Source organism: Sinocyclocheilus grahami, unplaced genomic scaffold, assembly GCF_001515645.1.
Source record: "Sinocyclocheilus grahami isolate Dianchi unplaced genomic scaffold, SAMN03320097.WGS_v1.1 scaffold91.1, whole genome shotgun sequence".
NCBI classification, from domain to species: Eukaryota; Metazoa; Chordata; class Actinopteri; order Cypriniformes; family Cyprinidae; genus Sinocyclocheilus; species Sinocyclocheilus grahami.
Genome location: NW_015505270.1, coordinates 1,753,035 through 1,767,048, shown reverse-complemented (window position 1 = coordinate 1,767,048; position 14,014 = coordinate 1,753,035). Strand labels below are relative to the sequence as shown.

Genomic DNA, 14,014 nt, shown 5'->3' with positions numbered 1-14,014 from the left:
TACTGATATATATATATATGTATATATATATATATATATATATATATATATACACACACAGTTATTTGAATTAATTAGAATAATTATTTAGCATATAATATTAGTGATGTACTGAAATTTCAGCAACCAAAAACATTCAGCCATAACAGCAAACAAATAATAAAAATTCAGTTTTAACCAAAATTGTTTAAGAAAGCTGAAACCATTGATTGAAGCGGTTTTTTTTTAATTAGAGCTTCTCCAATGATGCATCTATTTTATGCACACTACAGCAGGTAAACATGTCAGCAGTGTCAATGCACTTCATTGTGACCGAAATGGATCCTAAAGTAGCAAGATGTAAATTTGTTCAGCTGAAATACTGGTTTCATTTATCATGTGAGAACAGCATACAGAGTTCATTTACGCAATTACAGAAATATAGTTGCGCAAAATGAAAACTTAAATTTCAGTTTTGCTGTTTCGATTTGATGCATCACTAAACCATATATATGCATAGCTATGTTAAAGAACTGAAAATGTTATGTATAATTTAATATAGACGGTATATAGAATTATGTAAATTAGTGTTGGGTTCGAGTCCACTTAAGTCGAGTCCGAGTCCAAAATGGGCTAAGTCGGACTCAAGTCCGAGTCCAACTACATACTACTGTTTGTCAGAATCTTAAAGGGATAGTTCACCCAAAAATAAAAAAATGTGATGTTTATCTGCTTACCCCCAGGGCATCCACGATGTAGGTGACTTTGTTTCTTCAGTAGAACACAAACGAAGATTTTTAACTCAAACCTTTGCAGTCTGTCAGTCTTATAATGGAAGTGAATGCGAATCACGGCTTTGAGAGTAAAAAAAAACATATACAAACAAAACCAAATTAAACCCTTCGGCTCGTGATGATACATTGATGTGTAAAGACACGAAACGATCGGTCTGTGCAAGAAACTGAACAGTATTTATATAATTTTTTACCTTTGATGCACTACAATGTCTGAACTGTCCTGAGCCCGTCCTCGACAGCTGGCATGTGACGTGTCTTTTTCTTCTTCTTCTTCTTGCTTTACGGCGGATCGCAGACTTATGAAGAAGATGCATTAGCTCCTGCTGTTAAGGAGGCCCTCAGGACCGCTCAGGACCGTTCAGACATTGTAGTGCATCAGAGGTAAAAAAAAAACGATATAAATACTGTTCAGTTTCTTGCACAGACCGATCGTTTCGTGTCTTTACACATCAATGTATCATCACGAGCCGAAGGGTTTAATTTGGTTTTGTTTATGTATGTTTTTTTTTTTTACTCTTAAAGCCGTGATTCCCATTCACTTCCATTAAAAGACTGACAGACTGCAACGGTTTGAGTTAAAAATCTTCGTCTGTGTTCTACTGAAGAAACAAAGTCACCTACATCTTGGATGCCCTGGGGGTACGCAGATAAACATCAAATATTCTTTTTTGGGTGAACTATCCCTTTAAACTTGTTTTAACCTTTACAAGAAGAAAAGGGCAACATCAATTTAAATGGGGGATGTGGTAACTGGGGTAGCTTGGTGCAAAAAATGCACCTCTTATCTCTGTGGCTGTATGGGTTTTATATGATGAATGGTTAGACCTTAGACAGGGTAGACGGCATTTAATAAACCTAGTCTTTATAATGGCACACACTGTGTATAAAAGACCTACATGTACATTCCATAACTCTCTGCCAACTCGCAACTGTTTTATTTTTGAATGCATTTATAGTTAATAAATTACATTTATGTAAGGAATAATTGACGATGGGTCATTGCATTATTCGAAAATAATGCTCACCCAAGGTGGTTTTCGACCCATAAAAACTACTGCCACAAAGATGTTAGAAACATTCTTTTTCTTTGACGTTAGAAGCTGACAGCATGTTTAAAAAAAAAAAAAAAAAAGCAATAATTTCAATACAACAGCAAAACCTAATACTTAACTAATGTAAGTACTGGCAAGACTTAAAAACACATGCAAATACTGAATGGCACTTTCGTGACAATGCATCGAGTCAGAGAGATTTCCATCGACTGTCGCTGGAATCGGAAATGTTTTTCGAGTCCCAAAATACCAGTCCAAGTCCACTATAAGTTGTACTCGAGACTGGACTCGAATCAGAGTACGAGTCTGAGTACCCCAACTCTAATGTAAATATGATATATAATTTTATATGAAATAATATAACATTTAAATAATATTTTATAATAAATAATATAATAAAAATGATCAAATTATTAACAATAGAGCTAGCAGTTGAATCGGTTTGAATTGATAGGCTACAGTTGTTTTGTTCTTTGTCAATGTGAACTGCTGATTCAGACCAAATAAACTGACCTTTTGTGAACTTTCCTCAGGCTAATGGATTGGCTGCTCAAGGCAAGTACATCTCCTCTGGAACCGGTGAATCAGCAGGACAGTCCCTGTACGTGGCCAATCATGCCTACTGAACATTCTGCATCCCATCGTTCCAGCTTCCGCCAGCCAATAGTATAGTGCACAGCTGCTACCCTTCCTGTCACCAACCAATCACAGGCCTGCGCTGTCTTCTGTACTGTAGGGTTGTCATTACAATGTCTCATAATGTATCTATTTAAAATGTATTAATCTTTAGAAATGGAGAGGAGAAATAGAAAGGTACGCAGGATATTATTATTCTAGGTGTGATTTCATGCTACAAACAAAAACAAAAAAACAGTTTTTTTTGTGGCCCGTTAGCTGGTTTTAAATGGATGTATATGTCAGGCGTTCAGTTTTTATTATTCCAACATAAGTCATTCCAATTCAGGCACCAGCCACTAGAGTTGACGGTCCTCACGATGATTGTGTGGAAGATGTGAATACTGACTTCAGATCAGTGTGTGCCAGCAGGGGCAGTTTATCATAATTGGGAATGAAATGGAGTAATATGTAATTGCTAGTTATGAATAACTCCACCAGACTCTGAGAAATATTATTTTGCGTTGTGTTCACATATAATATGATTGTTTGGGCTGTGTGATTACGGTTCAAGAAATTTAATATAAAGTACTAACGATATTAGTTTGAAAAGGACCATTATTTTCAAATTGTGCTCTGTTGTGTTGTGTGCTTGAGTGTATCATGCTCTCCCTCTCCTACATGAATAATAACTTCTATTGGTTGTAAACGGTGGAGTAAACCAAACTGTGGAGCCCCTGGGGAGGGGAGCACTCACTGCTCTGTTGACAAAATGTGATATTGTGATTTGATGTTCTCTAAGCACTTTGTGTGTCAGATAGTAAAAACTCAAATAAAGTACTGTAAAACCCCAGATTTTGTTTGTTATTATTATGCAGGTTTATTATTTCATACACCCGTTGCACACATTTTGAGCCATATCTTAGTTTCACATTTACACATTCATTCCATTTGAGCTTTCCTCAACAGACCCCCAGCATAATTTAATGGGTCTGTTAACTGTTTCTAAAATTAATGGCGGCACATTTCACAAATATGGTACACTCTGGAGTTCCATAATGGTTTTAAAGCATTGGAGGCACGAATCCAATGTTTGTGTTGTGAGACCAATTAGATGTGCTTGATAAAATAATACCTAATTGTTGTAAAAATGTTTACTTTTAATTACCAAAAATATAGATTTGATGATGATGAATTAATATTTTCTCCACAATATTAAAGGGGTGGTTCAGTGTTTTTTTTCTAGGCTTGATTGTGTTTATGGGGTGCAGTCTAACATGTTAATGCTTTGTTTAAAAAAAAAAAAACACATTATTTTTCACATAATTTACCTTTATTCCACACCGCTCTGCCCCTTCTCTACGCTGATCATTTCCTTCTTTTAAGAAGCCCCGCCCTCAGAAATAAGCGATGGGCTCTGATTGGTTAGCTAGCCCAGTGTCTTGTGATTGGCTAAACCGCCTCTAGTGCACGTCTAATCGTCCCGCCCCTCACCTCAGCGGCATGTGCTCCGGTTGTGTTGTAAACAATGGCGTCCTTAATATCGCTTATCAGTTTACCATCAATTGAGAAGCGGATCTTATTATTGAAGAGGATCACACAGAACCTGCGCAAGCACGGCTTTTAATGGTAGGCTTATGTTTTTTGTTTGATGGTGTCTCATACTTTTAGATCTCGCTGTTATTTGTAAATGCTACTGCTTATGTTAGCTTTTAATATACAGTTTTATCCTGATTAAAGCTTTAATACAGTACGGCAACTGCACGCGCATCCATGTTTAACACTTCTCATAGCTGTGTGTAAATAAGTGTATAATTGGAACAGTTCATTGTTGGAGTTGAGCTGAATGAGCGAGAGAGAGAGAGAGAGATGCAGAGCAGGGCGACGCGAGGAACAGTATTAAGAACCGCTGTTTTAGAACATTGATTTTGAAACTTGTGAATCCATTAGGATTGCGATTCATATATGAATAGATTTTTACGTGCACTTCTAGTTTTCTCTTCCTCTTCTCTAAAGCAGCATGGCCTCGCTCCCTTTGTGGTCTTTTCCCGAGGGCGGGGTTTATCTGGGTTTGTGATGTCACGAACCCGGGAAGTAACTCGTTGTAGTCCCTACCAGCCGTTTTTGTAGGCATTAAACTGCCAGAATTTTAAAAGACGATATCTCCGTTTGCATTTAAATTTCAGCTTCGTCACGTTGCAGATATTGTTTATGCTCAAACAGCAACATTACACACTAACTAACGTTAAAAAAGTGAAATCGCAATCAACCACCCCTTTAAAAATACGAAACTGAGCCAGACCATTTGTTAATTTGTCCATACAATGGAAGTCGGTGGTAACCAAAACATTATCAACATTATTCAAACGATCTTCTAATGTGATTTGTAGAAGAAATACACGCATATAGGTTTAGCACATGAGAATGAGTAAACAAAGACAGGATTTGCTTATTTATTTTAGTTTTCATTTAGTTTTTTATAATTATTTACTTTATGTTTTTATTCTTTTGGTTGAACCGTAAACTAACCCTTTAAAACTGGCATTATTTTTGAACCGCAAACCGGCAGAAAATGGAAGAAGTGCGAGTGACTTTAAACCCGCCTGCCTTTAACTCTGATTGGACGCCTTCTGTCGTCTGATTGGATAGAATTCTCCAATAGCGGGGTATGCGGTAGTCATTTCACACCGCAACAATGGCAGCCCTGCAGCTTGGTGAGTCCTGTGCATGAATTCAAAACGATTTCCTTATTTTGCTTTCGAAATTATTTCAATGTTCACATGTTAAACACTAAAGCCAAATGTCAGCGTATCGCTAGTTTAGTTATGTTGAAAGTCAGGGTTGGGTCACTGTCACTCACTATGTTTTTTTGTCAATGTATAATAGCACATTCTGTGTTTTCCTCAGTTTCAGTGAATATGTAGTTCCAATGTAGTAATATTCCCTGCTATATCGTTTTGGTCAGAAAAGCAGCGAGTGCGAAATGCTGTCCTTGCCATCGCTGCGGTGGTCATTGTGGTGGGCATCCCACTCTGGTGGAAGACCACAGAGACCTACCGCGCCTGGCTCCCTTACTCCGAGATCAGCCAACTCGACTCCCTCCAGGTAACACGCAGAATCATGTCTGTGAAACTATGAGTTCAGAAATGAGACATTATCATGTGTTTGACAGAAGATATTATGAAAAATGCCTCACTGTTTTTTGTCCATACAATGGAAGTCGGTGGTAACCAAAACATTATCAACATTATTCAAACGATCTTCTAATGTGATTTGCAGAAGAAATACACGCATATAGGTTTAGCACATGAGAATGAGTAAACAAAGACAGGATTTGCTTATTTATTTTAGTTTTCATTTAGTTTTTTATAATTATTTACTTTATGTTTTTATTCTTTTGGGTGAACCGTAAACTAACCCTTTAAAACTGGCATTATTTTTGAACCGCAAACCGGCAGAAAATGGAAGAAGTGCGAGTGACTTTAAACCCGCCTGCCTTTAACTCTGATTGGACGCCTTCTGTCGTCTGATTGGATAGAATTCTCCAATAGCGGGGTATGCGGTAGTCATTTCACACCGCAACAATGGCAGCCCTGCAGCTTGGTGAGTCCTGTGCATGAATTCAAAACGATTTCCTTATTTTGCTTTCGAAATTATTTCAATGTTCACATGTTAAACACTAAAGCCAAATGTCAGCGTATCGCTAGTTTAGTTATGTTGAAAGTCAGGGTTGGGTCACTGTCACTCACTATGTTTTTTTGTCAATGTATAATAGCACATTCTGTGTTTTCCTCAGTTTCAGTGAATATGTAGTTCCAATGTAGTAATATTCCCTGCTATATCGTTTTGGTCAGAAAAGCAGCGAGTGCGAAATGCTGTCCTTGCCATCGCTGCGGTGGTCATTGTGGTGGGCATCCCACTCTGGTGGAAGACCACAGAGACCTACCGCGCCTGGCTCCCTTACTCCGAGATCAGCCAACTCGACTCCCTCCAGGTAACACGCAGAATCATGTCTGTGAAACTATGAGTTCAGAAATGAGACATTATCATGTGTTTGACAGCTCCAGCTAAGCGTTGATATCGAGGTGGTCTTCTCTCGAGGAACACTAACCCCAGAACAGCAGAAAAAGGTTCCACTTAGTCATGTCAATGTAAAGGAGCACCAAGTTGATGGCAAGTGATCGATTTCTGAAACTATTTGGAAGCTTCAACTAAACAAAATGAACAAATTTTGTTAAACACAAAGAACAGAAAATGTATTGATATACAGAACACATTGTTCCCTTCTCCTCTCCAGCTAAAACAGGTTTGAGGTACAAATATGAAACCAGGTATCGCACTGCCACTATAATGGAGGAAGATGCCTTGAATCAGCCCACTGCTGCAGGTTGAGAGGATTTCTCGTTGCTAATTATTTCTTTAGGGTATACAAATAAACACGTTTTTTATGGGGATTCATCAGTGTTTTGTACAGACAAATAATAGAAAATGTAATGCTCAACAACAGTTTTTGAAATAAAAAAACAACATTCACATGATTATTTAGTCAGTTATTAAAGGGGTCATATGATGCGATTTCAAGTTTTCCTTTCTCTTTGGAGTGTTACAAGCTGATTGTGCAGAGATAAGATCCCTGAAGTTGCAAAGACTAAAGTCTCAAAACCAAAGAGATATTCTTTATCAAAGTTAAGACTCTGCCACGCCCCCCTAAAACGGCTCGTTCTAACACGCCCCCACATATCTACCTCACTATGTGGAAATATTAGCATAATGCCGCCCAAATGTTCACGCAAAGAAAGAAGGCGTGGTTTCAGTAACCGCAGTTAGTGTTGAAGCAGCCATGTCAGGGAGACGCTGTGTGTTTCTAGACGAAAGCAAAAGCACTTTATTTGGCCTTCTGAAAGTAGATGCATTTAGGAATCTTTAAGATCACTTACAACAGAACAGCAATGCATTTTATGGACGAGCGTTTCGTGAACCTAGGAGAGGAGGTAATTCTGACTTTGCTATGACAATCTGGCGCTTCTGAATCAGCTACTGTTTTGTTATTAGTTTAAGTATTTGCTATTGACTGTTCAAATGCGGAGTTTTGCGCATCGTGTGTGTTTGTGTGCAGAGAGAGAGAGAGAGAGAGAGAGACGGGGTCACATCACAAACACACACCAGGTTCATCACTGTGTCTGTCACGCTCTGTTCCCCTTTCGGGCTCTGTCTTTACATTTATTTTGAAAGATGAAGCTCGCGATTATGATAAGGGGCGTTACATTTCCGACGAGTGCTTGCGGTGTTCAGCCAATCACAATGCACTGGGTCAGCTGGCCAATCAGAGCAGACTGCGCTTGTCGGAAGGAGGGACTTTGTAGAAAACGAAGCGTTTGAGAGAGGCGGGGCATAGAGGACCTACAATAATGTACAGTATTTGAAAAATAATGTGTGTTTTGAACATTAAAGCATGTCAACATATTCTGTTACACCAAATACACAAAATAATGATCTTTAAAAAAAGCATCATATGATCGTCCCTTTAAATACGGGACGATTCCGTATTATACGGAACGAAAATGTAGGTTTTATCACTCATTTTTAAAAGTAAGTTAATTTCTCTAATGGTACTTATCTATCCTTGAGCTGTTTACTTCTCATTCCACAGAGGCAGATCTATCCCTACACATGCTCTCTGAGAATTCTTGTGGGTCTGTGGTTGTGTATGTGATCCCTGAGTCCTCGGCCCTTCTGCCAGTGGTAAGATTCAGAGCATTTGTGTATTTTTTTTTCAAAAAATCCATACTGAAATCCCTTCTGAAGCTCATTCTGGCTGTTTACTTTCAGGATGTAAAAGTGTATGTAGGGCAACGGCGCACTGCGTTGCTACGTTCCCCTCCCTTTACAAGTTCTTGGAGTCTGAAGGAAGTCCTATCAAATCTGGACGTGGACGTGAAGCAGGTGGTAAGCACCATGTCCTTCGGTCACCAGGATATCGTAGCTGCTCTGAGCAACCGTGTCCGCATGACCAAAGTGAATAAGGAGAGTATGGCAGACAGCATGAGGACCATCAAATCCAGTCCTGGTGAGTATTGGCTTGTTTTCTCAATAGCATACTCATTTAATGTTCTTAATCTAATTTCGCCTTCTTTTAGGCTATGAGATCACATTCAGTCTGCTCAACCCAGACCCAAAGTCGCACAGTCTTCACTGGGATATCGAGGGTGCCGTTCAAAGCTACATTCAGCCTTTATTGAACAAACTTGCTCCTATAGCCAACTTTTCAGTGGACTCTCAGGTACCTTAGAACAGTTTCATTGTAGTTTGTGTGGACTCTAACAAATGTGACTTCTCACAGGGCTGACGGAATATTCTGTACCTTGCAACGGTTACAAATGTGTGTCCACCCGTAGAGAATTTGCTGTACTGTTTATGCAACAACAGATAAATTTGCAGAACTATTAGAGCTGCTTTTTTTTTTACTCATAAGAGAAATGATGAAACATGGAGTGGTGCAAGAGAATATTTTACAACAGTTTTGAGACTCATTCAGTCAGTATTTGGAGTCAGAATTTTAATATTTCATAATATTAGTTGTTGATTTAAGCCTTTTAATATTTTTTATTTTTTTAATTTATATTCTTCACACTTTCACATTAAAGTTGAAGTTCTCATTCACTGATCCCAGATATATCATTCCTTTGTTATGAATTCCTTGTTTTTTTTGGTTTGCATTCATCAACTTTCAAATACAAGAACAAAATAATACAATAAAATTAATTGTTTCCTTTCATTTAAATTTAATAAAAAAAATAGGTATTACTGTGTGGTTATTTAATATCAACAGCTTTCCAACAGAGTTCCATTGAGCAAAACATTGAACAAACATAACTCATTATGTATGTGTGTACATGTATATGTACGTGTGTGTGTGTGTGTTGTATATAACATGTAATTCTCATTCTTGATATAATATTTTGGAAATACTGTCCAGCTAAAATTCTCCTCTGCTATTTGTCAGTTGTGGTTGATCTTTTCAGATTCTGTATTATGCCGTTCTGGGTGTGAACCCTCGTTTTGACAACAGTGTGTCAGCATATACACTCGGTGCAGACAGCCTGTCACATGTTATCAACCCTGTTGAGGCCAGACTAGGTAAGATTTGACCTATAACTGATGTGATCTGCTTTTAATGATCCGTATAAGCCCATGATGTAGATTTACACTTACTGGTATTCTCTTTCACGCAGGTTCCAATGCAGCTTCATCTAACCCTGTCTTGAACTTCCTGCTGTATGTGCCAGATGCCCACCACTCTCCTCTCTACATCAGAGACCACAGCAAAAGGGAGGTGCCCTCTAACGCCTTTCACAGCCCTCGTTGGGGCGGCATTATGGTATTGTCCAGATATATTCATTTAAACATAGATTATTGTGTTTTTTGTTTTTTTTCACATTGCGGTTCAGGGCTTCCGTACTTTTATTAAATATTGGGAATAATATGTAATGGTGTGAATGTGCTGGATGTTGCAAACAAGCCTATATTTTCTCTTTCATCTGTCATCTACATCCCCAGGTGTACAATGTGAATGAAATGTACGGACCTGAAGCTGAACGTCCTGTAGATATTAACATTAATATGGCTAAAGTGATGGGTGTGTTCTTGGCACAATTACGGTTAGTACTTTGACTTGAATACATTTAAGTAAAAATGCCTGTCTACCCAGATGAAAGTGTTTCATTTCACTTTCTTTCTTCTGTTTCCAGGCTCATGCTGGGAGTGCAGCGTACGCATCCTCCCACAGGCTTTGTGCTGCAGAGTCCAGGCAGCGCTGGACTGGCTGACTGGGAGCTGGACCGACTCCTGTGGAGCCGCAGTGTGGAGAACATCGCCACCGCCAGCACCACCATCACCTCTCTCGCTCAGCTCCTCGACCAGATTGGAAACATCGTCATCAATGACAACATCGCACAGCAGGTGTGAGGTCCAGATGTTCATAGTTCATCACATAAAGAAATAGTTCCGCTGTAATGTTTTGTCCTGAACAGTAGGAATTATAAAATGCAAAATTTTGCTATTATTTCTCGCACAGGTTTCCAGTGCAGTGACGTCGCTCCAGTCTGCTGTCGCCGAGTTGGAGGCTGGGAACTTGGCTTTTGCGCTCCATTACAGCAGGGAGGCCATTTTGGCTTCAGAGAGGGCCTTTTTTGACCCATCTCTTTTGCATCTTCTTTATTTTCCAGACGATCAGAAATTCGCCATCTACATTCCTCTTTTCTTACCCATGTGTGTACCTATTGTGCTCTCGCTACTGAAAACTGTGAGTGAAGCTAAGCAAAGGCTAGCAGATAAACAAGCCAAACGTGACTGAGAAAGCACTGCTTGTTTGATGCACACTAATGGCTGCACTTGTGTAGCATGTACAGAAACACACTGATTCATTAAAAGATGATGTGTGTGGTGTACATTAATTTTTTTTTATTAGACCAAGAGTCCGTCATCGGATGAAAACGAACTGATATGAAATCTGGATTATATGCTTTAATTTACAAAGGCAGCTGTACTGAACAATGAATGAGTGAAATGATTAATTCTGTTTGAGTGCAATGTGTAATTTCTCTCTTTGTCCACATTAAGTGCACTGCATGTCTTCTTGTTTTGACACTGTAACACTGGGACATTATCTCATTTTCTCAGGTTTGTGAGGGTTTATTAGGCATATTGTGGTTCATAGTTGCAACAAAAATAACATGCAAGATAAAAAAAGAACATTAGGTTATGTTTAATGACATATTATAATAATTTCTCAGAATGTTTGGTTTGATGTGTGTGTTAACTTTACAAAGGGTTTGTAGAGAGATCCAGGAACGATGCCACAATGTGAGGATGTGTTATTTACAGCTGTATTAATTTCAAATGTGAAAATCTGGTGTTTATGCAAAATTTCAGCCTTAGCTGTGTGTTTTACAATTGAACTAAAAACCAAATGTGCCAGGGACTAAGTGGAAGTATTTTTCATGCTGAATTTCCACCATTCACAGAATTGATGACAAGTATATTAGTTTAATGTTTTTAATATTTTGCCAGAATATTCCCATAATAACAACCAAAAATTCGAATTGTTCATTGCACAAAATAATATAGTAGCTGACTGTACTCTATATATATAGATATATAGATAGTAGATACTGGTTTGGTGCATTAAAATTGCAACAAATGACTAAAGCATTTTAAAAGGGACATGTTACACTATATCATCATTTTATCGTCGTTTTAAAATAGTGTGACGGGGGAAAAAATATGTTAGGCACTATGACAGTCTTAATGACCCTTCATTAATTTTAAAAAGAGATTATTTCAGACTAAGTCCCTCACATTCTGCCTAACAGACGAAGAAATAGTCATGCAGGTTTAAAACGATTACGCCACCTTCGATCAGGTTGAATGGGTGTAACATTGATGCCGATACACGATTTGTGATGTCGATCAAATGCAGATCACATAATGTTTTAACGCAAAATAAAAATGACATGGTTTCAATTTAACTCGTGAAAGCTGCCGCAGTACTGCCAAGCACGTATCCTTCCGCGGAGCGTCGCGAGCGTGTGCTGAGGGAGAAAGGGACGGCGCCATATTGGGAGGGATCGTATTGTTTTTCTTTGGTAGATAAACGTTTTGAATGTAACCAGTAGCATTAGTTGGTGAACGTTTATAGATACAGCAGTGCTAAAGGATTTCTTTCATATCACCTAACGAATCCTTACAAATTCTCAACGGCGTTTGTGAGACTTCTGGTTGAAAATGTCTGGCGGTGTAATTCGAGGGCCTGCAGGGAACAACGACTGTCGGATATACGTAGGTAATTTACCCCCCGATATTCGCACCAAGGACGTAGAGGATGTGTTTTATAAATACGGAGCCATTCGGGATATCGACCTTAAAAACAGAAGAGGAGGTCCGCCGTTTGCATTCGTGGAGTTCGAGGACCCGAGGTAACGTTACGTTAAACACAAACCCAGCCTAGCCCAAAACTACGTGTATATGTGTTACTAAATGAATAGTCAACAAGACGATGTTATCTCTCTAACTTGCTATATGATATAAATACGTGTTTTATACGCAAATACTAGTCTTCTAAATGAAGTGCTCATATGAGGCGCGCAAATCCGTCAACTAAGTTATATTAACTTATGTAACACTGAAGTAGGGAAGTTTACGTAATGTCTATATCAGCTAAACTAAAATTCTGAGAAGTATACAAAACTCCTAAGTATGCAGTATATATATAATTTTTTTTTTTTTAATGAAACGCTCTAAATTTGTAAATACCATTGGATTGGGAGTAAAAACATTCTGCGCATGCGCAAACGGCCTTGCGTGTAAACCATGAGGATTATAAGTGCATCACTTTTCTGTGCACTGATTATTTTCGGTCTACAGAGATGCAGAGGATGCTGTACATGGACGAGATGGCTATGACTATGATGGCTATCGTCTTCGAGTGGAGTTCCCAAGGAGTGGCAGGGGAGGTGGAAGAGGTGGAGGTGGAGGAGGTGGTGGTGGAGTTGGAGCTCCCAGAGGCAGATATGGCCCTCCATCCAGGCGTTCAGAGTACAGGGTCATAGTGTCAGGTGAGTGGACAGGCATAGTTTCTCACATCTTTGTCATACAATATAGTAGTGTTGTCACGGTACCAAAATGTCAGTATTCGGTACCGATACCAGTGAAAATCCATGGTTCTCGGTACCAAAGCAAAATGCAAAAACATGCTAATTGAACAACATTTTTATTAATAACGTTAAACAAAAATTAAATGTACAAAACCAATGCTTTATACTTATTTAAAAGTGTTTCAAGTTTTCCCACAAGTAATAAAAGTATGGAAAAAGTAAACAAGTTTCACCCAAAAGTCATAGTTCTGCGGCCGCTGAAAAACATCTGTAAACTGTTGTCTGGTTTAGGGTTTGCTGGTGTGTTTCAGGATCTTCCTCAGTCTGCAGCTGTGAAAGGAAAATATAATATACTTAAGTAAAGCAATGTGCTGAGTCTGACCAAATGCAACGTAAGATCATTGACACCAGCTAAAATATAACTTTTCAGTAAATACCAAACCTCAGCTTTTATAATAAATTTCGATATGATTACAAATATTAAGTGTATATCAAATAGATGGAAACTGTAGTATTAAAAACACTTTACAATAAGATTTTATTTGTTAGATAACATGACCTAACAATAAACAATATTTATATGGCAATTCTTCTTCTTAGGGTTCATTTCAAAGTTCAATCTGTTAAAATTATTTAATGCACAATGAACAAACATGAGTGATTAAGTGTTTGTATTAAATAACATTCACAAACATTAATGAATGTTTTAAAAATATATTGTTCACTCACTGTAAGATGTTACTAGATCTAACTCACGTTAGAAAACATTAAGTCATTGTACAGTAAAGTCTATACAGGAGATAACATTTGACTACTTTTATTTAATCCAAACTGTGTTCATATTTAAATTTTAAAGGGCTTTTAAAACCTGCTAGATATATTCAGCCAAGAATTACAACTAACTAACTAAAAAAAAAAA

General features: G+C 38.2%; 3 protein-coding genes across 5 annotated transcripts in view; all 3 read left to right on the top strand.

Moving 5' to 3' along the window:
* The window catches only part of LOC107587231 (fructose-bisphosphate aldolase C-like), an 18,251-nt gene extending 14,955 nt beyond the window's left edge, over nt 1-3,296 (top strand). For both annotated transcript variants that reach the window (XM_016274929.1, XM_016274928.1), the window contains one exon: nt 2,362-3,296. In XM_016274929.1, the coding sequence (XP_016130415.1) occupies nt 2,362-2,454 (93 nt within the window). In that variant the 3' untranslated portion in view covers nt 2,455-3,296. The remainder of the gene's footprint in view (nt 1-2,361) is intronic.
* A 1,793-nt stretch (nt 3,297-5,089) lies between these two features.
* On the top strand, nt 5,090-11,692 carry LOC107587228 (GPI transamidase component PIG-S-like). 2 transcript variants are annotated; one of them, XM_016274926.1, is made up of 12 exons: nt 5,090-5,157; nt 5,409-5,548; nt 6,505-6,616; nt 6,741-6,830; nt 8,094-8,185; nt 8,273-8,510; nt 8,581-8,723; nt 9,466-9,580; nt 9,676-9,821; nt 10,001-10,101; nt 10,192-10,402; nt 10,518-11,692. In XM_016274926.1, the coding sequence occupies exons 1-12, from the start codon at nt 5,139-5,141 to the stop codon at nt 10,794-10,796; spliced, it is 1,686 nt and encodes a 561-aa protein (XP_016130412.1). In that variant the 5' UTR covers nt 5,090-5,138; the 3' UTR covers nt 10,797-11,692. The 2 variants fall into 2 exon arrangements, with proteins under 2 accessions (XP_016130412.1, XP_016130411.1); XM_016274925.1 differs by lacking the exons at nt 5,090-5,157; nt 5,409-5,548 and adding exons at nt 5,979-6,046; nt 6,298-6,437.
* A 309-nt stretch (nt 11,693-12,001) lies between these two features.
* The window catches only part of srsf1b (serine and arginine rich splicing factor 1b), a 7,769-nt gene continuing 5,756 nt past the window's right edge, over nt 12,002-14,014 (top strand). Inside the window, exons 1-2 of the mRNA XM_016274927.1 lie at nt 12,002-12,417; nt 12,866-13,056. Coding sequence (XP_016130413.1) covers nt 12,227-12,417; nt 12,866-13,056 — 382 coding nt within the window. The 5' untranslated portion in view covers nt 12,002-12,226. The remainder of the gene's footprint in view (nt 12,418-12,865; nt 13,057-14,014) is intronic.